The sequence below is a fragment of the Meleagris gallopavo genome, chromosome 3 (genome assembly GCF_905368555.1).
Source record: "Meleagris gallopavo chromosome 3, MGAL_WU_HG_1.1, whole genome shotgun sequence".
Classification (NCBI taxonomy): domain Eukaryota; kingdom Metazoa; phylum Chordata; class Aves; order Galliformes; family Phasianidae; genus Meleagris; species Meleagris gallopavo.
In genome coordinates, this window is record NC_139406.1 from 34677303 (window position 1) to 34704264 (window position 26962).

Genomic DNA, 26962 nt, shown 5'->3' on the forward strand with positions numbered 1-26962 from the left:
AAATAATAATTTAAAAAAATACAAAAAAGAACAAATAAAAGTGAATGAATTACTAGTGCTCTTGTATAGAGTATTTTCAAGAGCTAAGAAAAGTCCATCCAAATTAGTCTGCTGGTCATAGTTATATTAATAGACTGTTAGTTGTTGTTCGAGAGATCCAGAGATAAAGTGTGAATAGGACGTGTTCAGCTGTTTTAACATGTAGTTTAGGCTTTCAGAATTTTGCATGTAGGATTTAATAATTTGTTCAATTAAAAAAAAAAAAAGCTTTCAACATTTTGAACTGGAAAAGCATGTCACAATACAGCGTTTTCACGATATTGCCTCTGGTTTAGTGTGTTTATTTGTTACCTCACGTGGCAATTGCAGCCAGCTGAAGAGCTGAAGTTTGTTTTGCTCCAAAAACAGCCAGTGCTCATTTTCCTGAGTGCTGTTTGAATTCCATCAGTGCAAGCACTTCAGGAACACAAAAACACCAGTAGATCATTTAAAATATGCGAGTTTGCTCGCCTGCTTAGTTGGTAAGTTACTTAACTTCCCTGGATTAACGCTAATAACTTCATCAGCACAGAAGCGTGACCCTTTAAATGTGTGCTCCTTTCCAGACATTGCTTCCTAATTTTAGAGGTTTCATGTTGCTGAAAGCATCTGAGCCATCGTGTGTGGACATTTGGTGTGCAGAAGCATCTGACCCACCTCCGGGAGCGGCGTTCCACTCCCACCCTTCAGCATGGCCGAGGCCGCCTGTCACACCGGTTGCCTGCAGTAGTGGTTGCAGGGCATTCAGACAAAAGTCTCCTGCCAAAGAGAGGCAAAATGGAGCGCCGGGAGATCACTCTGGAGGCTGACAGACTCCACCAAAACCGCCTGTCGAGCGTCACTGAGGACGAGGAAGAGCAGGACGCGGCATACACCATCGTGACGGTCCTGGACAAAGTGGCCAACATCGTGGACAGCGTGCAGGCGAGCCAGAAGAGAATAGAAGAGAGGCACAGGGAGATGGAAAATGCCATCAAGACCATACAGATCGATATCTTAAAGCTTGCCCAAGCTCACGGCAATACTGGCTACACGGTAAACAAGCTGCTGGAGAAAACCCACAAGGTCAGCTCCACCATGAAGGAAGTACGTGCGCGGGTGGAAAGGCAGAGCGCCAACGTACGGAAGGTGCAGACAAAGCAAGAGGAGATGCTGAGGAAAAACAAATTCCGGGTTGTGATCTATCAGGTAATCATAACCTGTCTGTCATAACCATTGCTGTGCTGTCTTTGTGCCATCTCCTTGGTAGCTGTGGGTAGGCATCACATGGTGAACCAAAAGGTGCAGCCTGTCCAGCAGGAGTGTGGTTTTATGCTTTCTTCAGCACTGAGCTTCACTTCTCCATGCCTTTCAGCAGAGCCCATGGGAGGCAGTGCGTGCAGTCTATTATTAGTGTTGGTGGGTTTCAGAGCCAGTAGTGTAAGATTAACTGCAGATCAGCAAGGACTATTTGTTGCCTCTCTGAAAGGTAATATGAGGCAGGTCCTGTAAATCTTGTCATACAAACCATGCCTGACATTCATCTCTCATATTTTTTTCACCGTATTAGGTAGAAGACCAAATAACAAACAAATGTTTGTAAGCTCTCTGTTAGAGTGTCTTTCTTTTAACATTAACTTTAAAACATATGGTGTATTTAACTTGCAGTGTTACCCAAGCTTTTGCTTGGGGACTTTCTTCATTGTCTCAGTCTGCAGCACTGTGTGTATAAACTCAGAACCACAATGTCTTCCTTGCAGCAAATAGTTCCTTGCATTGCTATCCTTGGCAATGGTTTCCTACAGCACAGTTCTTCCAATCATGTTTGGTGAGTGAATTATACACTCTTTCATCATTCCTCATTCCAGGATGTTCTTTGTTCTTTCAAATGGTAGTATTTGAGGAGGAGTTTCATGAAATGGCAGGCTTTTGCTGACACCCGTACACAGAGCCCTTAGTGCAGGCAGTTCATGGGATCTGTCACAGACAAGCAAGTGCTGTGAAACTCATTTGTTTAATGGCCTGATCCTTCATTTGCTGAAACTTCCCAGTTCCTCTACAGAAAGTGTGAGTGTTTTATCTTTTGCCAGAAGCATAGTTTCTCCTTCATACCAGTGAATCCCCAAAGCTTCTTTCAGAACAAGTCGTATTCATCATTAGGCAGTCTTGAGAATGTCAGCCCTTGTGAATAACATGATGTGCTCCCGTTGCCTTGTCTTGAACCCTGATTTTCTAACTATTTGTTCATAAATAACATTATTTGCACTAATGGGTCCACTTGTTTCAGTGAGTATATTCACCAGAATATTTAGCTGACAAATTCTTATGCATAATCCAGCTTTCTTAACTATTTTATTTTCCAGTTCTGGGAAAGAAATAGCTTTTTTTTTTAAAATGTAAAAGCTGAAGGTAGGGAATGTTGCTTCTTTAATGTAATGTTAGTAACATATGCAGCCAAATTGTGCCTCCCAGCTTTTTTGACTGAATTACTTACTGCGGCTGCACAGGAGAAAGTGTGGGCAGAATTCAGCCAATTATTACAATTATTGCAAGCTGCACTATCATGATGGAATAGCAAACAGGCAATTCTGCTTTTTCCTTGCATATCTTTTCTCATCTAAAGATAATAAATATCTTTGACTTTCCTGATTAATGGCATAGTGCCATTTCATCGATAGCCCTTTATATATTATTGCATAATTATTGCAGTAAAGTCGATGCTTTGAAAATGTTTGTTCTTAAAACAGTATTCATGACATAATGCAATTTTTACCTCTGAAAGACCTGAGTTGTCACTTATTCTTTTAGTAAAATGTTATGGAAATAGATCTACACATAGCTGTAAAGAACAACTGTTGCTATTTTTAGACCTTTCACATCAAAGGCAGCTCTCACCATGTGTACTTTCTGTGATAATCACCTTCAGTGGAGTCTCTGGAATCTTTGCTCATTTTGCTGGACAAGAACAACCTGCACCATGTTCCATACGTTTAACCCTCAATTGGAACTTTTCAGGAATGCAAACAGAATTTAGGATTTCTCTCTTTCTAGTTTTCTATTTCTGCGGTAGTTAAGGACTGGTTGAGCACATGAATTAATTCCTCTGTAACTTCCATCACTTTCATATGGTGAATTGAAGAAACCTTTCCCCTCATGCACAGCAGAGGAGCACTATATGCTGCTGCCTTTGCAGTCTCACATTTAACACTTTCCTGGAGGAGGAGAACTGTTTTGCTCCACAAAAGCAAGGTATTCAAGAGCGTGATGGAGTTTTAATGCCCAATGCACTTCTGAAAGACTCTTTCACACAAGCATAGTCATTTTCACACTGTTGATTTACACTGGTGTAAGCGCACTGTTGCACTGCCAAGACCTGAATGACGGAAGCTTGGCTACCATGAGGGGAAGTCTGCTAATAGCTGGTGAGTCAGTGTGGGGCACCCACTCCCTTCACTGTATTTTACAAATAGATGGAACCAAGTTGTTTACTTGGAGGTTGTGAGTGACAGCTCTTCTGTAGTGACATTTTTTTTTTATGAGCCATTTGGGACACTGTGGTGGAGCCAGTGACCCATGTGTAGCCACAGTGGAATGCTCCTGTGGGTTTTAGTTTTAACTTCTGCCAGAACATTGGCCTATGAGGAAAAAGGAAACACCAATTAAATCCTAAAGATTTTCTTTCAAGTGGATGGCTTTGATCACATCATTGATGGAAGGAGCAGGCAGGTTGAAAAGGATCGTTGGCTGGAGGAGATTCCCAAGAGACCTCGGCCATGATGAAAAGATTTGGCAAATATCCTCACATTAAAAAGAGACGAAATGATCATCCGTGAGGATAATGATTAGGGGAAAGTGAGCATTCGTTTTTAAAAGGCCATGCAGTTGAGGAAAAGATTTATTGGCAGGCAGCTTTCCTGTCCAGGTTGATGGCACCATTAAAACTGCCTGGTTACGTCAGACTTTCTAGAGATGTCTTTGACTCCAGCGTGCCAGCTGTCCTCAGAGTATAACGAGATACGCAGAGTACATTATAGGTTGTACAGGTCTCTGTTCACCTCTGTTCGTGTTATTCTGAATAACCAGCTGTGAGAGCTGTCATTTCTCTTCAGTCAAAGAGCACCTCACAATTTGATTCATTCTGACTAAATTATTCAGAAATAGCTAATTTCTGAATAATTTTAATCCTGAAAGAACTTGCTTCATTTACATTCTTTCATGTTCTGCAAGTTCCTCTCTGAATGTGAATGTGCAGCTTCCAGGAAGCCCACGTTACAGCTGCTGGTCTTCAGCATCCCCTGAGGGGACTGCCCCACTGCAGGTTTGGTGGGAGGCCAGCAGATGAAGCCTTGTGTGGAACACTCATATTATACATAAACAGATTAAAATAGAAGAGGTTTTCCTGGCCTCTGTCCTTTTGCTGCATGATTATCTGGACATTAAAAATGGTAAACTTGAAATGGGGACAATAATCTGAAAATCTGAAGAGGAAGCACTTCCATATGCAGTAGGGGTGTAATAGGCTCAAGGGGTGAGGCTGCAAACATGGGCTCTGATGGACCTGGTGCATAAAAACACCCCCTGTCAGCACACAGTTTCAATTATGCCTATGCTGAGAAAAACCTGAGGGTCAGCGTGACTTAAAAGGTAGAGAATATAATGCTTCTATTTAAAAAAGACAAAAGAAACAACTGCCATTCATCTGATGTCATTTGGGCATGAGAAGGGCAAGCTTAGGAGAGGCTCTAGGCAGCTGTCTGCAGAACAAAACCTTTAGCGCCATAAGGCTAAATAGCTCACCAAGAACAGACTGTTCTAGGTAACCCATTTGTGATTCTTTTTATGTGTTACAGAAACATGGCAGAGCTTATTCTTTTTCCTGTTTTTGTATCTGATGTCTCAGCTCTTAGCAGACAATCTGGAAAAAGAACAAATAGCAGTGGACTGTTTTGTGGGACGCGTGGTTTATAAAAGGTTTCTAAGAGAGTTTGCTTTTCAGACATCATTGTCAACTGTATGCTACTTTTGTAAATGGTCTTGGCACAGAATGTGATGCAGTTGCTAATAAAATACGCTCAAAGTGATGGCCTGTCAGTCCAGAGAAAAAAGTATAGAAAAGAAAGCGAATTATCTTTGGAGCTAGAGCAGTGGTAATTGAAGTGTGCACAGTCAGCTCCACTACTTAGCAGAAGCCCACGCTGATAGTTTGTCTTTGTAGGCCCCATGATTTGAGAAGGACATAAAAGGATATATTTATTTCTCAAAAGATGATTGAGAATGGTTGCCATTCATCCAGTTGAGGGAACTGGGATTGTTTCATCTGAAGAAGAGGAGGCTCAGGGGAAACCTTAGCACTCTCTACAATGACCTGAAAGGAGGTTGTGGTAAGGTGGGAGTCAGCCTTTTCTACAGGATGAGAGGCAATGGCCTCAAGTTGCATCAGGGGAGGTTCAGGTTGGATATTAGGAAAAAAATTTTCTGCAAAAGAGAGGTGAGGCACTGAAATGGGCTGCCCAGAGAGGTGAGGATGTTCGTGAACTGTGTGGATGTGGCACTGAGGGACGTGGTCATTGAGCATGGTGAGGATGGACTGGTGGTTAGACTTGATAATCTTAGTGGTTCTTTCCAATCAGAATCATTCTATGATTCTATGCATGTGCTGGGACAGAGATTAGAAGTACAGTAAAGAACGCTGGCAAAAAGATGTGAAGTGGCTGTAAATTGAACGAGTAGAAACCAGGGATGGACTCTTAGTGCTGGAGACATAAGAGCCTGGTCTTCTACTTGACTCCACAGGGAGAGGGGATGAACTCTGTCCATAACCTCTTCCTATCAAAATGGAGCATGAAAACTTAATGAACAAGAGATAGCATGGGTTGACTAATTGTGCTTGCTAAGCACAGACCTCAAACATCAAAGTCTCAACACGCAGGGCCTTTATTCAAGTCTTGTGGTGTATATATAAATATTTTTACAGCTGAAACAGGTAATTGCCTTGGCTGAAATTACAGAGAATAAAAAAAAAAAAAACAGCAGTTGTGTCAAAGAGTGTAGCAAGGATCCTTTGTTTCCAGTGTGGGATTCAGCCTTTCAGGTCAGAGGTCTGGGCCACCCTGTGCAATGCAGTGAACAGCCAGGCTGGCAGAGCAGAGGCAGTGCTGAAACACTGGGGGAAGATCATAAATCACCTGTGATTTTGAGGGGGAAAAATCAACCATGCTCAACCAGCTGAAGGAAAACTATAGTTCTAGGGATGTGTTCTCAAAGAAAGAGAACAGGGGAAAAAAAGAAAGAAAGACAAAGCAGCTGCTGGGCCATTTTTATGTTCTTAAAATGGGAAAGGTTACTTGTTTCACAGGACCATGTGCTCACAGCATACTTATCTCCATACCCCCTGACATGATGTAAACAGGGCCTTTCGACCCATTCCTTTGGGAGGTGCCTAACAAGAGATGGGCAGTCATTCTCCTAAGGGCTGCCACTGATTTTTCTCCACCTATTAAAGTTGAGCGATGGAAACAGCAGATCCAAATTTACATTCACACTGGATGCTGTGGTTCAGGTCTTTATCTGGGTTTGGCCAGCAAACCAGTGGGAGAATGCAGCTGCGTTATGAGTCTGCTTGCCTCTTCCCCATGGTCTTAGAGGCTTCCCAGAAAGATGTATGGACATAAGGCTGTATCTGACCACTGAGAATACATATATTTCAGTAATCTGCCTTGTTCCTGAAGAATTCTAAGAATAAATGGACTTGACCCCGATAACAGCAGTTAGGACTGAAATTCTCAACACTGCTGAAAAGAGCTGGGTCTTGCAATTATTCCTTTAGTACAGGAATAACACTGACTAAGACAGCGCAGACCTAGAAGTGAGGAATATCTGAAACCATGAACAGGAATTTCAAAATTTGGAATGGCATTCTTTCTGCAGCAGGTGTTGGACATCAGGAACACAGATGTTTGCTTGCAGACTCCTTTTGAGAGAATAGAAAGAAATTCATGGAAGCTGATTTGTCTGACCTACTGCAGATATCAGCTTCTCCATGCAGTTTCTGTTTGATAAGTACCTCTTCCCTCCACTGAGTTGAAAGGGAGTCCAGAGGCTAATTTGTGGGGAGACATGGTTGCTTGGGCAGACAAGTTCAGCAACTAGTGATGAATGGTTGGGTTTCTGTACTTGACAGCACTGCCCCTCTGCAGTAACTTGCAAGAGCAGTCATGTTGTGAGGGAACAATGAATGAAAACATTACAAAACATATTTTGTTTGTCTCATCACCTCTTGTGAACACTCCTTCTCCTCCACTCACAAATATTTGGTATGTACAGATAAATTGCAAACCTGCTGACTGTCCTGCAGAAGTTTTCTCTAGGCCATAAAATAAGAGCAAAGTGAGCGTGAAGGTTTGATTTTCCTCAGGAGCTGCAAGTAGTCCATTTATGCAGCGTGTGGTGGCATGGAGCCAAGAGCTTCTCCACGTGCTGGGGTACAACTGGGCAGCAACACGTAGCCTGGAGCTTGCTGCACTCAGATAATGAGAGAATGAGCTGGGTTTCTTTACTGTCCTGGCAAAATTAATGAATTTCTGACAGAATTTAAAGAAAAGGGATGCATATCAGGCTTCACAGAAGAGGAAATGAGAGGGATTGTCTGTTCTGATCAGGCTGCTTTTTCATTATGTAAAAGTAATTCTAAATACAAGCAACAGCACTTGGCCATAAAGTCCTACGTGCTGAAGTGCTTATTCCCTTCCTACTTTACTTGATAAAATCCCTTTGATGCCCTTTTAAGATAATCCTATTTCTCCCTCCTTTGAGCAGCTTTTTGCCTTGATAGCAGAGATTTTGAAATGACATATTTGCAGGAAAAATGAAGGGATCACTCGAGATATACAAAGCTTCACTCTTAACTGTTAGAATAGGAGTAAAAGTACAGATTGATTTGTCATTGGTTATTCATCAGCAGTTTCTTATTGATTTAGAGAGCGGTTACAAGGAGATGTTTTAGCAATTTACCTTGGCTACTGGTTTGAATAACAACTCATTCATTTAACATGCAAATTTCCAGGATTTTTTTAATATGTTTTCTTGATACAGTTTCCTGCTTATCAGCTGCCAGTCATTTGTATCTCAGGTTGTCATAGATACCACAGCATCTCCAGACCAGGCAGGGGCTGGCCTCTCACCATTTTGCTGCTCTGTGCACCGACTCCTTATTGCCAGGTGACCATCAGTCCCAGCTGTGCAGGAGCCATACCATAAGTGGCACACTGCCTGCCACACATCCCAAGGCTGAGTTCTCTTTCCATCACCTTTCCATTGTGCAACAATGACAGCGATTTATGAGGTTTCCGCTGTCTCTCCTCTCTACTTTTGGTGTAAATGTGTTTGTTAGGAGCTCTTTAGGAGTTCTATAGGTTTTCTAGGATTTTGAATGTTGATTTTTGTATATACACATACATACATGTTTGCACGTTTTATGTTTTGTGTGTGTGTGTGTGTGTGTGATTGTTTCATTTGTTTGTTTAATTGAAGGTACTATCATAATTCTTTACTTGGTCATTCTATTCTTCTCTGCAATTATTTCTTGTATTTAAAAAAAAATCTGATAAAGTTGTAATTGAAACTGAGTAACTGTTGAGTGTTGATAATGGTTCTCTTTATAATTGTTAGAATTCTACTTTGAGGCTTTTTAAAAAGAGTGTGTAAAACTATTTTATGAAGTTTGTAGCATATAAGACAATGCTCATTTTTTCCTTTTTACCCTCTCTAGAAACTCCATTTGGGCTTTGAAATATCTGTTTGAAACCCAGGATAAGTGTAACAAACAAGAAAGGAGAAGGAGAGTAAAGCTGAACTGGTCACATCCATTTTAATGCCCTTATATCCCCTTATTTTTTTGGTGGAAAAGCATGAACAGCAAAAGCCCTGTCAGAAGGACTTGTACTAAGGCCTTTCAAAAACCTTCTGTTGTGAATTAAAGGTCATGGCTTCTCCTTACCCCACTGATAAGGGGTATAGAGTATGCCTAGTGCTTGAGGGATAGGGTAGGAGAGAGTCAAGGAGAAAGCTCTCCCATAGCTACTAAGTCACTGTATTTCTATTACAAAACCTCATTAAGATATAATGCCGTTTCACTAATACTTTCCATTTTGCTAACATCTTCTATCCAGAAATCTGGAGAAGAGATGCAACCTCAACCTAATTTACAGTCTTCCTACATTGGATTCTGCAAGATGTGTGCAGAAACCAAAGGAAAAGGGAACATCAAAGCCTTGGCAAAGCTCGCTGTCAGCATCCACAGGATATGAGAAATGCTACTTAGCCACTCCAGCTGCTGTGTCCAGTCTATAGGGTCTTAGCTCAGATGTTACTGTTCAGAAGTCTTAATTCCAACACACACCTGTAAAAGTTAAAGCACTCTTCCTCAGCTAGCAGATTGTAAGGCTGAGTGCTGCAGAGCTCTGGGAAACAGCTGTCCAAAAGTACAGACACATTCACTCTTCTTCTGGAGGAGGACACAGTCCAACTACTGCAGACAAAATACCATCTCTCTGTCCTCTTTTTTTTTTTAACAAGTGTCCTTCATAAGTACAGCATTCTGCATCTACCATATTGTATTTATTTCTGTACGTATTGAAATTTCCAAACAGTCATTATGGAAATATTTTTGTTACCATTTCAGCTGAAAGAGTGAGCTGTAATTTAGAAACTTTGAGGAACTGTTCTCCAGCTGTGTTTTAGTTCATTTTCAGAAAAGAAGGGATTATGTTTATATATAGAAGTCTTTATGTAATTAATGTTAATTTGCACATGCTAATGCAGATGATTATTAGCAAAGTATTGTAGTTTTGTTCCTGCTGATTTTGACAGATGAGTTGAATAACATTCCACTGTAATCAATGCAACACAATTTGTTCCTAATTTTTGTAAGCATTAACAACTATTTTACTGGAGGGTTTTTAATGAAGCCAAAGCTATTTGCAAAAAAGTTTAATGTATTTTATTTTACATAGTGCTATTAGCCTGTACAATAACATTAAACATGACTTTCTAGTAACAAGTCTCTGTGAAAAATGACAACTACCGTTTTGGGGTGAAAAGTTTTCAGTAAAGTATACAGCAAAAGTGACCATTCCTTGTGACTCACAGTTCCTGATCTCTCTCCTACTTTCTGAATTGAGATTACAGTAGCAAGGATAGAGCTGACACTGGCAGGCCTCAGAAAGCAGCTGAAATGGTTACTGCAAATGGGAAACAGCTTGCAGAAGCTTTAGGTAGTGTTGTACATCTGCACCTGAAGGGCTGCACCTCCTGGGAACAGAGGATGTGCGAAAACATGGACAGAGCTGGTAGGGAAGGATCAGCCATGTCTGCCTCATGAACCTCCAGCAAGTTGCAGGCTTTCCACTTTGTATCTCTCAGCAGCTGTAGGCAGAAGTGACATTGACACTGAGCCACACATCTCTGAAGTCTGTACAGACAGAAGGCTTCATATCAGGGGCCAAGTGGGTCTGTTCTCTTGAGAGATTCTCCTGTTCAGATAAACTGGATTATTGGATCGTTTCATTTTCACAAGTTATTTTTTTCCACATCTTTAATTCTTTAGCAATTTTTGGTAAATTGTTTGATTACAGCTTTTGGAAATTTCTATGCATATCTTTGAGCTTTAAGCTTTTATCAGTCTTCCTCTGGAGGGGCTACATCAGTTCCTAGGGCTAAGGTATCATGAGAAGTTCATCACTTCCAAGCAGGCAGCATATCATATTACTTACCGAGCCAACCATGGAAACGAGAGGTGCTTGCTGTAAATTACTCTTGTATGTGTTCCCAGATGGAGCAAGACAAGTTCATAGTGCATGTCTTGAGAGAATTGGGTGGAACTGGGTTTACTGAATAATGTTTAGTTTCCTTACTGACTTTGACCTCTTGTGTAGCTAGCACACATAAATTAATATGTTAGGGTCCTTTCCTTTCTGGTCAGCATCAGAAATGTTCACTGAGTTCTAATTTGTCAAGAATGTGCAATTATCTTCATGGTGATAAAGGGCTGCAGCCCTCTCTTCAGGAGGGTAGATCTGGCACAAGCACAAGTACCTATTTTGTCTATTTGATATTTTACTTTTATTGGTGAGAAATAAGAGAGGCGTATCAGCTTCAAAAACCATAAAGAAGGACAATGAAACTGTGAATCTTCTGGAGCACAAGGCTTATAAGGAGCAGCTGAGGGAGTTGGAATTGTTCAGTCTGGAGAAGAGAAGGCTCAGGAATGACCTTATTGCTCTGTACAATGACTTGAAAGGAGGAGGTAGGAAAGTGAAGTCAGCTTCTTCTCCCAGGTAACAGCAACAGGACAAAAGGGAGCAGCCTCAAGTTGTGCCAGGGGAGGTTCAGGTTGGATATTAGGGATAATTGTCATGAAGAGTGGTGAGGCAGTAGCACAGGCTGCCCAGAAAGGTGGTGATATCACTGTCCCTGGAGGTATTCAAGAACTGTATGGATGTGGCACTGAGGGACGAAATCAATGGGCCCGGTGGGGATGCATTGATGGTTGGACTACATGATCTTACTGGTCCTTTCCATCCTGAACAATTCTATGATTCTCTGAACTGGACACATCTGCTCTAAAACCATTAGGGAGTAGTAAATGTGAAGCCATGCATTCATTATTTTTAGATAGAGCCACTCTGAAAAGAAAATTTTGATTAGGTACAATGTTTTTATAGAATTTGCCAAAGGCTTCTTCTGCCATTTGTATCTTGTAAGATTACATGAGATAGTATGACCCTACCTTATTTTGTTACAAAGTTGCAATTTGGTTAGCAGTAATTCACTGCAAGCCAACAACAGAATGCTTCACTCTCAACCCTTTTAAAACAGACTTGCTGGAAGATGACTCTGTGCTTTCGTTCACAGGAGGAAACCGAGTGCCCTTCATCTCTCTCTGTTATCAAAGAGCATACAGCTGGTGAAACTTTCGAGGATGATTTCCTCCCACCTGATGATCTGTCTTCTGATGAAGAATACTATATTGAAGAGAGCAAAGCAGCTCAGTTCAAGAAATCAGGCATGAGGCGCATAGATGATATCAAAAAGGCGTTTTCAAGAGAAAATATCCAAAAGACGAGGCAAAATTTTGGCAAGAAGGTAAACAGGCTTCGAACTAGAATCGTGACCCCTGAAAGGAGGGAGAGGATCAGACAGTCAGGAGAGAGACTGAAACAATCTGGGATAAGGATCAAGAAAACCATCTCACAGGCAGCCCCGACAAAGGAGACTTTCAAGATCCACAAAAAAAACAAAGAGCGAACGGTAGCTGAGGGCCAGGAGGGGAGTCAGGAGGCTGGTGTACACATAGCCACCGAGCTCACAGCCGCTGAGCCCTTCACTGAGGAGATCTCCTACACAGAAGTGATCACGAAGGTAAAGAAAGACAAGAACAGCACACCAAGAGGTGCTGCCCAGACAGCTGAAAGAGGAGTGATGACGATCCCAGAAGTGGTGCTTAAGCAGGAAGGAAAAGAAGGAGGGGGTGGAGGTGATGATGTCCCCTTGCTAGACTTGAAGCAATCATTGTAAGGAATTGATGAACAAACACCCCATACTGTCCTCAGGCACACTAGAGAATACAGGCTGTATGCCCTCAGTTTTAGAAAAATGTGTGAATTTTTGTTCTATCATGAAACGTGTATTGATGTTGTTCTATCACCTACGTGGGTATCTGTAGTGTTGTTGTCCTGACAGGAGCGAAGCCACACCAGCTGAACATAGGGACTGCCCCCAGAGAGTGCCAGCAGCCAGCATTAGCCGATACAGAACCCATGCAATGTGGCAAAGGGAGATGGAAATCTGCTCTGTTTCCAAGACTGAATTAGCGTTCATTTAAACAGCCTAATTACTCTCTTCAGTTTTGTGTACAACATTATAAAAATATCTTCCATAATCTCATACAAATTCTTTGACTCAGAAAATGATAATGACGTTATTACATCATATTAGCAGAAGGAAGAGCTCTATGAAAAATGTCCATTCAGCAGTACAAATCTTTTCATTTTAGAGCCTTCATTGCAGCAGCAGGAGGAAATTCCTGCCTTATTCGGGGTGGGAGAAAACATAGGAGGAATAATAGGATTTTTGCATTTCTTCTCAGTGGAAAAGAGAAGATTCTGAAGTGTTTAGAGGTTATTTCTAGAGTTCTGGAAGAGGAAGGATTGATAGGCTTAAGCAAGGTATTTCCTGCACTTATAGAGTAAGAGTAATAAAGCAGAGGATGTTAAATATGACATACCGGGAGGAAAAGAGAATGAGTTATACTCATGCTATGGAAAGACATGCTAGTAAGAAATGCAAGGGCATGAAAAAGTAAAAGAGGAATAAAATCAATGTGTGGGTTCTGGATAAACAGAGATAAAAACTGGAGTTTGTGTTTGTTCCCTCAAGATCTTTTTAAGAATTTTTACTCTATCCAGAGGATAATAGGGTTTATGAATGTAGCTGACCAGACAAGAGAATTGTTTTGTTTTCCATGACTGTGTGGTTTTTCTGAGCTTTACTGCAATTAAAATCTATTCTACAAAGCTGCTGAAGTAAAGGGCCATAACCCAGCTTTTTGTGTCCCACCACCATCACTATGGACAGCCACAGCCTCAGGGATTACGAGATGGACACCCTTTGGAGTATGGAATGCTGTTTATTTGCAACCCTCAGTGTCCTGAAACCAGATATGTTTGTAAACATGGCCACTATGCAGACATGAGTTGCTGGACTGCATTGCTCTCTTCATTCTGAAACGGCATTGCCTTCAAAGCGCTTACCTACAGCGACGTCAGGCGTTATTGTCTGTGCGAAACCTGTACGATAGTGCCAAAAGCTGTATCAATGTGTTTAATATCTCAGATTCATTTTAACAGCAGAGCGTAACTTGATTATCTATATACATTGTTTGAGGACTCCCTGTTGTTAATCTAGAATTTAAATATAATTAGTTTGATTTCAACTCTTCTGCCTTCCATTTCTTTCATTTAGTCCGGTGGACATCACATTTTAAGTGAAAGAGCTTTAGCAATAATAACTAAGAAATGCTGATTGGGAAGGGTCAATGTTATGCCAAGTTAATGGCATCTCAAAGCAAATTGAGCTGTCAGATTGAAAGGAGTAATGCCACTGCATGGAGGGACAGAATGGGATGAGGGAGGGAAACAGGCAGAGGAAGATACCTTTTTCAACTGTCAGTGGTGCATCTTCACTGCATGGTAAAGGGAAAGAGACATTTTAATGATGGGATACATTGAAGGTTTTGTTTTTCAACTACTTTACAGAATTTTCTGGAAGCAGGTGGCCGTGGTCTTCTTCCTGTTGGATACAGAACTGTCTCTGCCTGTAGTGGAACCCTGTACCATTAGTCTGGTTCCCCAGGGGTATCACCTGCCTTCTGCTCTGTGAGATTTGAGGCCTTCCTGAATTGACAAAATAGGCATTAGTTGCTGAAATGAAAGGATCAAAGAAGCTATCATTTTGTGTTGTATCTTTTTTTTTTTATTATTCTGCTTCAGGACACCATGTGCTAGAACCATGCACCTATAGATTTTCTTTACACAGAGTTTAATTTTTTAATCAACTTGACAAAGAAAGGAAATGATGCAGTTTCCATGAAGCACAACACATAAGCTCAACTGCATACATATTTTTAATGAGCAGTTCTAATTTCAGTTGTTCAAAGGATTTACTGTTTTCATAACAAGTAGTAGGTACTTCAGGTGTGCAAAGTAACTCAACATATGCTCTTCATTTTAAGCTTTATCTGTGTCACTGGCATGAGTTTTGCATGCACCAAGAGGTTAAAATTAACACCATAACCCCTCAAAGAGATAGGAAGCAGGAAGAACTCTACAGATTAAATCCTCATTTTCTATACCACAGCATAGGCATTCCCCATTGGAAGTCTCTCTTACCTTCTTCGTGATTTGCAAGGCAAAGATCTGGAGGCCCAGTTCTTCACCTTTCCCATAAGCAGAATTCTCAGTGGAGTCAGCTGACACGCTGACATACAGCCGTGCTGCAGGAGGCCTGGAGCAGATATTTGGAACAGGTGGTGTCACTGGGTAAGACCATCCTACCTCCACCCCATGTAAAGCAAGTTCTAAAGGAATCCTGCTCCAGCTGCTCGGTTTTCCAAGAAGAAACTTGGCCCCTTCTGCTTAATAGTGGGTAGGACTGTGAATATCGAACTTCCTCATGGAAAGAATCCTGTGGCTGCTAACAGCAGAGTGAAACTGGGTGTGGGGAAAGGTGAACTACCTTCTTAGATAGTGGCTGAAAAGAAGATTTCAAGTGCTTACAAGGAGAAAAAAAAGTGAGTAATGAAGCACTCACTGTTTCTTTCAGAACATCCAACAGCAATTTATTTTGCTTTGAATTTGTGCTAGTGAAAAAAAGTGAAACACATTTTTGGCCAATAGCTGTCTATTAAGAGAAGCAGCAGTCACCCTTCAATCATAGCATAAACTGCAGAGGTGACAATAGACAACATAACACCAATCTTTTCATGTGAATCTACTCCCAGAAATGGCTCCTGTATCCTCTACCTTTTAAAAATATATATATTGTTTCTTTTTCTTCTTTCTTTTTCTCAACGTAGACTAATGCAAAATACAGCATAAAATGCAGTTGAGAGGTTTGAGGCCGCAGGACTCAAGGCAGTAAGCTGTATGGGAATTGCTGAATCACAGCCTGAACCTCTGATTGACCTGAGGTGAGCAATGAATCAGCCACAGGAGCACAGGTGAAGGCAATTCACCTGTGCTGCCAGAAGGGATGGAGCCTGGCTCCACCTCTCCTAGACCCATTTAAGAGCTGACTACCACTGGGAAAGGGTTTCTTCTAGAGATCCCTCCTCTGGAGTTTTGCAGTGAGCCCAGGATGCAGGTAAGCGTTTTATCTATTCTCTTTTTGTTATTATAATCTGCTTTGTCAAACTCTCTTGTTTATTTCATAATTATAACATCTTTATATTCATCGATTATACAAACACCAATACAGCAAATATTAGTTGGGCCAAAGCAGTGTTTAGGTATGTTTACTCTGAGAAGGGTTTCAGAACTGCTTCTCACTAAGAATTTGGTGTGTGCGCATCTTCCTTCTAATGGGATATATGTTTGGTAATGAGCTAACGTGCAAAAGCAGTAACTTGTGCAAAGATAAACTCACTTCTATTTCAATATACAATGGACTACTCAAGGAAATAGCAGCATCCATCTGTAAAACCACTCAGCAAGTTTACAAATGCGAAAATCAAATACATTCACATATGTGCAGAAAAGGATGAAGTTTTATTATGAGTTTAAGTCACTCATCATTACTGCTTTAATAATGCTATGCGTGATAAGCTTTTAACTACAAAGTTGATTTTAAAAAGAATCATAATGTACTGTGAGTAGGACTTATACTAGGAAGAAAGGACAGCATTTACAAAAGAACCACCATAAATGTTAGAGCAGTTATCACAAGCATAAGCATGTTTTCCCTAGCATTTCCCGTATGAGCAAACTAGCTGAATGTATTCCTGCTCCACAACAGCTGCTGTACCTGTTTCCCTTTCACATTCCCAGGTTAAATACATTTAGGTGTATTCACTGTGAAGAGCGTAAACTGATCTATGTATGATTAACACGATCTCTGTACCTCACTTGCTAATTCCCACACCACTCTGAAAATAACAATGGAATTCCTACTGGCTGCAAGCTTATTTCCTAGGTGGCTATTTTTTTTATTTTAGAGCTATTTGTTGGTCCTCATTTTGAACTGCAGAGCAGTGCCACACCCCGTAAAGTCCAGTGATCAGGATTCTGTGTTGTTTTCAGGTACAAAGAGAAAATGTATGTCAGATCTGTCCTCCGAGGCTTTTTGTAGACAGGACAGGAGTAGTACACATTGCCTTGTTGCTTCTTTGGGTCCTGTAATGCTGTTGTGCTGACAGCATACACATGGACTACAGGAAGACTTGTGAATAGCACCTGAAAATGTTAAAAGAGACACTGGGTTCAGTATTAGCAGGATAGGGTGTCCAAACTCCAGCATGCTGGCATTGGACTCATTGGTGGACTGCAGCAAAAACAGCAGCCCCTCAGCAGAAGCACACAGAAGAATCCAACCCCTGTGCTCATTACTACACTGACCCCAATCTGTCTTTAAGCTACTGGCAGCTCAGAGAGAGCAGACTTCAGGACCCTTGGAAGGAACAGAAAGTAAGAGAAACCAGCAAAGCTGCAACATGGCAAAGGATGAAAAATGGCAGCATGGTTCTAGGAGGGAGTGAGACCATTGCTTTTTTTCCCTTTGCTCCCATTGCTCCTTTTCATCTCTAGGAGGTGTTCCCCATTCTTTCCCCACCTCCTGTTCCTTGAATGGCAAAGCTGGAGCTGCAGAGGCCCATCTGCATTCCTTAAGCCTCCCTGTTACACCTATGTTGTTGGCAGTGGAGCTCCAAAGGCCCAGGGTGCCTCCTGCGTTATATTCAAAGAGATCCCTCTGGTCTTCTAGCAATACACAGTACTCATTAGCAGAGGCAGAGAAAGGTCTCAAATCAACAGCTCTTGCTGATGATGCCAGAGCACATGGCAGACACCATACATGAAGGATGTCTTTTCACAAAGCAGGAAATAAGTACCAGAAACTGCCACTGGCAAGATCTGGTTTGGAAAACACTGCCCTCAGCCAGGTACAGAAGTGTACAGAAGGTACAGAAGTGTTTTACCTACGGAGAGCAATGGCCTCGACTCCACTTTCAAGGGAGAACAAAACTTTGCTAGCACACACAGTGGCAGCTTTCCCTGTGCACTGACCAGAGCATGCAATCACTGCTCCTTAACTAGGCTTTAAATGTGCTCAGTTGCCTCGGCAAAATGTAAGTTCATACATGAATAACTTGAGCAGAAGTCCAGAACTAATGCCAATAATTCAAAAGCAGTGCCAGGGACTTCTAGTCACCTAAACACTGCGATCAGAGCGGGTCTGGATTCTGAGAACAGTGACAGGGTCCACACTCTCAGTCCAAAGGATTCATGGGTTGCACTCATTCAGATATAGTTCAGTGCCTGAAGCCAAGGAGCCCAGACCTCCCAAACTCATCCTCTGACAGAGGCTTTTTGGTCTGCTGTGGTGGGTAAACACCTAGTCCTTTTCCCAGTCCTGCTATTATTTTACCCTCTTACAACCTGCTGTGAAACATATGCTGCAAGCACTCGGAATACTTTTTGGTTTTCTCTGAACACACCATGTTACACTCCAGTTAGTGATGATCCATCAGTCTTTACCTTTGGTGCTGACTCGACCAGTTTGCTGTTCCTGCGGTCCCAACCAGCCCCTTCGAGGATAAGGCCGTATATATAGACCCCACCAATGTCAGCTGGAGGTGGGCCAGCCACGTCTTCTTTCATCATCTTGGTCACCTCGTTGTGCAAAACAACGTTGTCGAGTGCCCATCCTTTTGCCAAGTTTGAGCGTGTTGTCTCCTGCCTCATGGCAGTGAGGAATCCCTGAGGAGATCAAATATGATACGGGCTTTTGAAGAAGCTTGAACGCACCCATTGCCAACTGTTTTCCTATACAGTCGTGACACAAGCAGTATAAACCTCAACCCACAGAATCTCATCTACGTATAAAACTAATTTCAGTGGTGTAACTCCAGTGCTTTCCTATGTTGTCCCAGTGCCAGGCATTTGTATACACTTTCTATGCTTGTGTTGGCAAAGAAGTCACCAAAGTGGCCTCCACCGAAGTGGAGAAAGGCTTACACAGCTAGCAAATAAATGTGATTTGTAAGATTTTAAATGCAGGTAATTGCTGAGGCACCAATAATACCACGTTTTCATGCGCTATATTACCTTTCCTTGTAGGAACACTGTAAAAATGCTTTTCAGTCAACAATTCCCAATGCCTTTTACAGACCACAAAGGAAATACAAACTGGGATCCTGTAATCAACTGCTGAAATGCCCTTGTCAGCAGGGCAAAACATAGCTGCTACTCAGTGCAAAGCTTCAACGCACTTACATGGCATACTGCTACAGACACCAGCAAGATGAACACTCAGCATTTCAGCAATAGATACTGGAACAGGTTGCCCAGCCCAGTGAATGCCCCCTCCTTGAAAGCATTGAAGGCCAGGCTGGATGAGACTCTGAGCAACCTGGTCTAGTGGGAGATGTCTTGCTTATAGCAGGGGGATTGGAACTATGTGATCTTAAAGGTCTTTTCCAAACCAAACCATTCTATGATTTTAAGAAACTCATTCTCTGTTATAAAAGAACAAGAGGGATTTATTGGGAGGACAACTGGTAAGGTGCTTACAGTGAGAGCAGGGCTGATCTCTTTTCACTGGTGACAGGTGACAGGACGAGGGGAAATGGCCTTTAAGTTGTGCCAAGGGAAGTTCAGGCTGGATATCAGGAAAAACTTCTTTACAGAAAGGGTTGTTAAGCACTGGAATAGGCTCCCCAGGGAGGTGGTTGAGTCACCATCCCTGGATGTGTTTAAAAACTGTTTGGACGTGGTGTTCAGGGACATGATTTAGCAGAGGGCTGTTAGAGTTAGAGTAGTATGGTTAGGTTGCAGTTGGACTAGATGATTTTTAAGGTCTTTTCCAACCTGAGCAATTCTGTGATTCTAAGAAATCAGTAGTAATGAAGGAATTGATTAAAATTTTTAGTTTGCTTTTATTCATCAACTCATAGTGGAGGCTGAAGGAAAGGAAAAGAAACTACATGCAGCAACAGCAGCATCATGGTCTTGGTGTAGGGCTAGCATCCGACAGCTGAGCCTGGTGCTTTTGCTGCAGGCCTTAGCACCTCCCAGCAACCCAGCACCCTTTCCATTATGAGATGACATTCATGAACTTGGATATTTCAGTTAAGTGACATTGGTGGCTTCTCATTAATGTCATTCCAGGAACCCCAGGACAAGTATTGCAAAGAGCTTTTGTGATAGCAAAGATAATTGTAATTGCATTTGAAGTAGTTAAGAACTCTTGCACACTGCTAAGGGAGACAGGATTAAAGGCCAAGTTCTTCTATCAGAATGGCCATTAAATGAAAGCAGAATCCTTGTAGTTAATTTGTGGAATTTTAATTTGGGGAAGCATGAAGTACTGTTAGTTTAAAACACACATTATTCATTGCCAGAAGGCCTCACTGGACCACCAGACCCAAATCTACTCAAATATGAAAGGGAGAAGAGCAGGAAGAGGACAGGACAGAACAGTGACTGTTCTAAGGGAATCAGTTCAAAGGCTCTGTGGAAATACAGATATAAAAGAAAGCTCAGATCTGTAAGTTGACTTCAGGGATAAGATTTAGTCAGCAGACTCTTCTTGCAGAGATGGCTGAACCTATATGTTCTCTGCGGTGGGACTTGAAACATCTATATTCCCATTAGAGTGAATCCCAGATGGTGTTAAAGCCTGCAGCTGAAACAAGGAGCCCCAGTTTTGATTTCTAGTATTGAAACCTGTTTTAATTTCTAGTATCTTCGTCCTGTTTGGTTAGTTGCTTTTTCTTGTTGTTCTTGTTTTGATTTTGGTTTTTGAAGGGTTGCTTTTTGTTTTGTTTTTGGTTGGGTGAGCTTTTTGTTTGTTGTTGTTTTGTTTCTGAGTCAGGAAGTTGCTAAAATTTTGAACTGCAGAAGATGATTTCTACTTTCCCTCACCTGCCTTTTCCCAAACATCTCCCTGGTCTACTCACTGAAGTCTGCTAAACACTGGATCCTTTGCCTTCTAACAACCCATGCATACTAACTCTGAACCTTCCAGAATCAGGCACCCATGGAAGCTGTGACAAGAAGTAAAAAAAAACAATGTCTATTGTTTCCAAGATCACATAATCTCTTTCACCTTGCTTGTGGGGTTCCTTGTTTGTCACTTATTTTGTATTTCCTACAGAGAGCAAAATATTGCAGGGTTACTATGGAATCAAGCAGGCTCTGAGCAATGGAGCCATTGCGCTTCATCTTCCTATTAGTATTCACATTACTTTGGCATCTCAGGCTCTCGGAAATAGGCTGGGGGTTCATTACGCTGAGCACTCTACAACCAGAAAGACAGTTCTGCCTCATAGGGTTTATAATCCACATATAGGACAAGTGACAGCAGCTGGATAGAGCAGTGCAAACAAGGAAGCAATAAAGCAGTATCCGGCACAATAAGGCAATGGGAAGATAGAAGTGGAAGATGTGTAGCGCTGTGGGATGAGGACTACATCCAGGAGGCACTCTTTGTTTGGCAGTTGTCTTAGCCCAATGCAGAATCACAAAGGGAATCACTTTTTCTTTCACACAGAAGCCTCAGCCTGCCCTCATTTGTATCACCATGAATAAAAATTAACTTCTGTGCAACCACTGAATTGATCCCAGTATATAACCAATCCAAGGAAAGAAAAGTCAGGTCCTATTTTTTTTTTTTTCTTATTGCCGGCGTGTTTCATTTTCCCAGTGCTATAAATCTACTTTATTGTCTTCTGTTACCCATGGCATTTACCCATTGACTATAAAGTGAGCAGTGAGATCTATGCAAGTAGGCAAATTACAAATTATTTAGGAGCTGCATTTTCTCTCCCAAATGAAAGGATTTTTTTCTGAGTTTCTCAGCTGTTACAAACAAGACATTAAACCATTAGAACCAGCACTTCATCACTTCAGCTTGCTTGAAAAGATGGAAATCAATTTTCTTAACACTGAAATAATGGTTTTAAGCACAGTAACATTATTAACAAAAATAATATTTAGCTAAATAGAAAATGTCTTTGTTCAGACAAATTTCCTGTAGAATGTTCCCACAGCTGGGTTACAGAAAATAGAGACTACAGAAATAACCATCTGATTATGAAATCTGTGATTGTCAGCACCAATGGTTGTTTAAGTCAGGTAAACAGATCTTCTTCTGGACTTTTATTTCTCTGCACAGTATGTATTTAGGGACTTCTGGAACTACATGTCATGAAGTGTTTAATTTTAGAATTTGTAGAGGCTTTCTCACTTACTATGCTATATTAAATCGTGACTTGTCTGGGGACATTTTACTCTGATTACTTGGCAGCTTTTTTGAGGAATCCAGACACATGGATCCGAAGGAAATACAGAATGCCTCAACCAGGCTGGCCAAATTTCAGGACTGACACAACCCCAGACAGCAAAAACAAAGCCAGCTAAAACAGTCAATACAAAATCTGTGTCAGCTCTTCCTCATCTGTAGAGCAAAAGAAAGTAGTAACAAAAGCCAGAGCCCATCAGGATTGCATCCAACCTGATCATTGCAATGGTTACTTAGGAATATTTTAGTGTTCTTAACAAATCAAGTACAGAAGCATAATTGTTTCATTAAAACCACTTCTTCTCTCTTTCATACTTCTGCTTGGGAACCCTTTACTCAGGGATTTTATAAGCACGCTTCTGTGCTTTAAAGTTGTATGGGCAGACAGCTGACAGACAGGCTAGATGATAGATGAGCATTTCTCAGCAGTAGCACTAAAGAATATTTGCCACTGTTGCTTTCCCTCTTCGAGGCAGCTGTTTCAGCTAGCTTTTGCATTGCCAACAAGTACTGAGATTAAAATACATCTTTAAAATAGCTCTTTGCTAAGGCTCCACGGCAACCTGTTGGCTGGATGCTCTCTCAATGACTCACTTCCACAATTCAGAGTTCCCATAAACATCTGTGAATCACAAAAAGCTTTAATGAATGTGGTTATCTGTGCAGGGGATCTGCACATCACCAAAGTAAGTGTGCTTCACCTCTTTTAACTCTGCTCTCAGCTGTTCCCTTTTTTTGGTTTGTTTGTTTTTTCACTCTGTATCAGTGTTTTATTTTGGGGTGCAGAGTAGAGGCTGTATGTTTTATATGGCTCTCCGGATCAAGACCGGCATAAGCCTGGGGTGGTATAAATAACAAGCCTTCCATTTCAAGGAACTGATTTACAAGGATTGAGAGTGAAATCCAGATCCCTTTACCCTACGTCAAAGTTTTCAACCATATTTTGTTTTGTCCTTTAAGGGGTTTTCACACAATGAATGAAAAACAGATTAGTGTAGCAGAGGAGAGGATAAAAACAGAAAATGTGGAAATGGGAGAAAAAATGCCATTTCTATCCTGCAATCAAAACAATCAGAAGATCATCAAACCACAGAATGGTTTGGGTTCAAAGGGACCTCAAAGCCCACCCCATGCCATGGGCAGGGCTGCCCCCCCACCAGCTCAGCTGCCAAGGGCCCCATCCAACCTGGCCTTAAGCAGGGATGGGGCATTCCATTATTTCATGGTGTCATTTTTTGTCAAGCAAAAAAATCATTAGATTTTGAACTTAATTTATGTTATATTTAAGCTAAAAATGCATTTAGATTATACTCAGGATAGTCATGATGGAGTTAGCTTGAAGTTCTTTTACTGTGTAATCTATTACATATCAGCTGTATCAATCCAGCAGACCTACCTGTGGATTAAAGAACCCTGTCATCCAGAACTGATTTGGTCGGCCATCCAGGAGCCAAGTGCTGAACTGCTGGTTTCTTTCAAGAAGCTCAGTAAACCAAAATCCTAAAGTTGTAGACTCCCAGGAAATCCGAAACCATAGTTTGGGAATTCTGGCATCATACATACTATCCAATGCATCTCGCAGTTCTTCTGACATAATTATGGTTCCTGGAAGATAAGTAAAACACTCAGAATGAACTTTCCCCCGGCTCACAAAGGCAATTAAAATTTTCAAATGACATCCTGAGTCTAATAAACCCTCTTTTGTTGTCCCTTAATTGCACACCTGTTGCACCAAAGTCTTATCAGTGTGTAGTTAATTTGCACAGATTTATAAGACTCGATTCAAAGGAAATGTGACAAGATAAAAGATATTTCTTCTGTTATTTTGATTAGAAATAAGGATTTTTTTAAACAACTCCTTCTCCTTCACATACAATATTTATATTCATTATATTGACACTGTCTTTGGAATGTGATTAATTATTTAAAACTTTTTAATATATTTTAATAGCTCCCAAGTACATGATCAATGATAGAGATATACAGTATAACTCATCTATATCCTCAGCATGTACTGACAGTTATTATATTCATGAAATGCACTGCTATTAATGACAACTTTGTACACTTCCATTATCAAGATTGCCAGTAGGAAAAGAGTATGCAGAATAAAGCTAGAGGCAAGATTTATTTGTTTTTATATATTTTGGCAGTGTATGCTCATATTATCCATGCATAGTACTGTTGTCTCCATTAAAATATTGGCAAATATGTGATTATTATATGACACTTGCCATTCCATGTGCCAAAAGTTCTTACATCTTACCGGTCTGTACTCTCAGCAGTACTGACAGCAAGCACATGGCTCAGATGCGAGATAGGGCAGGATAGGATAGGACAGGATAGAATATCTTCTGAGAAACTGATCTGATAGCCCCCATTCTGATTATATGTTCCTGTAATATCAGTGTTCACTACATCATTATATACGCAACTGTTGTTACTGCCAGAAGGGTTATTTGGTGACTGTAAAGATGAGCTGCACTTGCCCATACCGACATATCTGTATGGAAATGAGGCCTGTATTAAGCAGGTATTCAAATACCTTGCTTCCATGGCAGGTTCCCAGTTGAGGAGAAAGAGGAAAATATCCAGAAACCAAACATCAGCTTTTAATTTAGGTGAATGCAGTAGCTACTCTAAACACATGTATAATAGTGTGCAAGTCTGTTGCTTTGTAACTATATGTCAAATATTCATTTTTTTCTAGCAGATAATAATAGAATCATTTAGGTTGGAAAAGGCCTTCAAGATCACTGAGTTCAACCATCTACCTGACATATTGAATCCCATCAATAAACTATGTCCCTTACAGTCACAAGTGACTTGCTCTTATTTACATGCATCTCTTTCTATACAGCAAATGCTATGAGAAAAATCACCTTTTACAAAACCCCAAATATTAGAAAGTGCTACAGCAGTACAGACTAGCAAACATATCAAGCTATTCTGCATTCTCTGTAATGGCTTCATAGTCAGGTTCACATTTGTGTTCTCAGATATGTAAAAGGTCTTTTATACAATTCGTAAACATCCTCATTTGGTATAAACCATCTCTAATAGAACGCTAAGCACAAACATTTAAGGAAGAAGTCACTCTGTGTCATCTCTTCTTTGCCTACAAAAATGTAGTATTAGATTGTACACTTGATTAGTCCTCTGGAGGCAGAAAAAGTGAAAAACAAATCATGCAAAACATGTTGGCTTCAATTTCAGAGTAACCTTAGTGAGAGCGGAAAATAAGTAAACAGAATCCCCTTCTCCTCGGAATCACTGCCATCTGAACTGAGAAATAACACTTTCATCTTTGGTTCATTCTTCTTTTCAGGCAGATAGAGCCAACTTTCTCCTGAAACAGGGTTTATGAGAGAGCCACATTTTCTTCCTAGTTCTGGGGAAGCCATTCTATGATTCAAATAGAACATGGTTCAAGAAGGCCAAGCACCTGGTGTTGCACTTGGATCAGGGCAATCCCAAACATGAGTAGAGACTGCAAGAAAAACTGACTGAAGGCAGCCCTGTGAAGAGGGATTTTGAGTTCCTGGTGGGTAAAAAGCAGGACATGAGCCAGCAGCATGCACTTGCATCCTGGAAGGCCAACTATGTCCTGGGCTGCGTCAAAAGAGGTGTGGCCAGCAGGGAGAGGGAAGTGATCGTTTCCCTCTACTCTGCTCCTGCAAGGTTCCATCTGGAGTACTGCATCCAGGCCTGGGGCCCCCAGTACAAGAAAGATGCATTGTTGTTGGAGTAGATCCAGAGGAGGGCCACAAAGATGGTCAGAAGGCTGGTGCATGTCTACTACAAAGAAAGGTTGAGGGAGCCAGAATTGTTTAGTGTGTAGAAGAGAAGGCTCTGGGGAGACTTCATTGTGGCTTTCCAGTTCTTGAAGGAAGTTTGTAATCAGCAAGGAGACATACATTTTTCATGGGCAGATAGGACAAGAGGGAATGGTTTCTAACAAAAAGAAGTGAGATGCAGATCAGATATCAGGAGGAAATTTTTCATTCAGAGGTTTGTGAGGCAGCATAACAGGTTGCCCAGAGGAGCTGTGAATTCTCCATCACTGGTGGCATTCAAGGACAGGCTGGATGGGACAGCCTGGTCTACTGAGTGGCAACTCTGCACATGACAGGGAGGTTTGGAATAACTTGATCATTAAGGTCCCTTCTAATTCAAAGTAGTCTTTGATTCTATGAAAAGACTTGAGGAATGTTTATTCAGCATAGGTGTAGATGACACGTGGTTCAGGAGACCATATGTTTCTCTGCTGAATCGTATCTACAGATGAGCACAATAGTTTCTAACCCAGAAAGAGGAAGATTTCTAAGAATGATCATCTGGAGTCTTGTTCCAGTGGTGTTACCTCTGCTAACTGTTGCTTGGTTCTTTAATTTCCTTGAAAATTACAGGTGTATAGAATTCTACAGTTTTGAATGCATTCTAAATATTACTGAGAGCTTCTGAAAAGGAAACTGTTTAGATATAATGTTAAATATATCTTGTTGAACTGATCTCAAAAGAAAAAAAAAAAAACAAAAACCAATAAATATTAACACCTAACCTAGGCATTCCTGCTCTGGCAGGACTAGATGATCTTTTGAGGTCCCTTCCAATACCTGACATTCTGCAATTCTTGCAGGCAGGCTGCAGCTTTTCTTGTATGTACATAAAACCAGTCTGCCTCAAAGTGTGGTGCAACCTCTCAGGATGGCTGCCTGTTATGACTCAGAGCAGCTGCTGAGAGCGTTAGGCCAAAGAGTTCTTGAGGGTGAGGTATGTTCACAGCCCTGGCCTCAGTCATATAGTTGCATAAATATTCCTAGTGAGTGGGTGTCAGCCCTGGCAGTAGGCAAACAGTGCTTGAATTTCAGCA

At 41.2% G+C, this 26962-nt stretch overlaps 2 protein-coding genes across 5 annotated transcripts in view; one reads left to right on the top strand and one right to left on the bottom strand.

Annotated features, from left to right (window-relative positions):
• The first annotated feature begins 60 nt into the window (after positions 1-60).
• On the top strand, positions 61-14008 carry CAVIN4 (caveolae associated protein 4). The gene is made up of 2 exons (XM_003204890.5): positions 61-1227; positions 11929-14008. Exons 1-2 carry the CDS (start codon positions 817-819, stop codon positions 12589-12591), a joined length of 1074 nt encoding a protein of 357 aa, XP_003204938.1. The 5' UTR covers positions 61-816; the 3' UTR covers positions 12592-14008.
• A 2313-nt stretch (positions 14009-16321) lies between these two features.
• The window catches only part of LOC100549719 (dynein axonemal heavy chain 5-like), a 150791-nt gene continuing 140150 nt past the window's right edge, over positions 16322-26962 (bottom strand). For all 4 annotated transcript variants that reach the window (XM_085220604.1, XM_085220606.1, XM_085220605.1 and 1 more), the window contains 3 exons: positions 23486-23694; positions 18324-18545; positions 16322-17024 (listed from right to left, as the gene is read on the bottom strand). In XM_085220604.1, coding sequence (XP_085076730.1) covers positions 16803-17024; positions 18324-18545; positions 23486-23694 — 653 coding nt within the window. In that variant the 3' untranslated portion in view covers positions 16322-16802. The remainder of the gene's footprint in view (positions 17025-18323; positions 18546-23485; positions 23695-26962) is intronic.

Excerpts from the sequence above, each read along its gene's own strand:
- CAVIN4 (XM_003204890.5), top strand. The coding sequence starts at position 817 with ATGGAGCGCCGGGAGATCACTCTGGAGGCTGACAGACTCCACCAAAAC. Across the intron at positions 1,228-11,928 it reads TCCGGGTTGTGATCTATCAG|GAGGAAACCGAGTGCCCTTC; the intron begins GTAATCATAACC and ends TTTCGTTCACAG.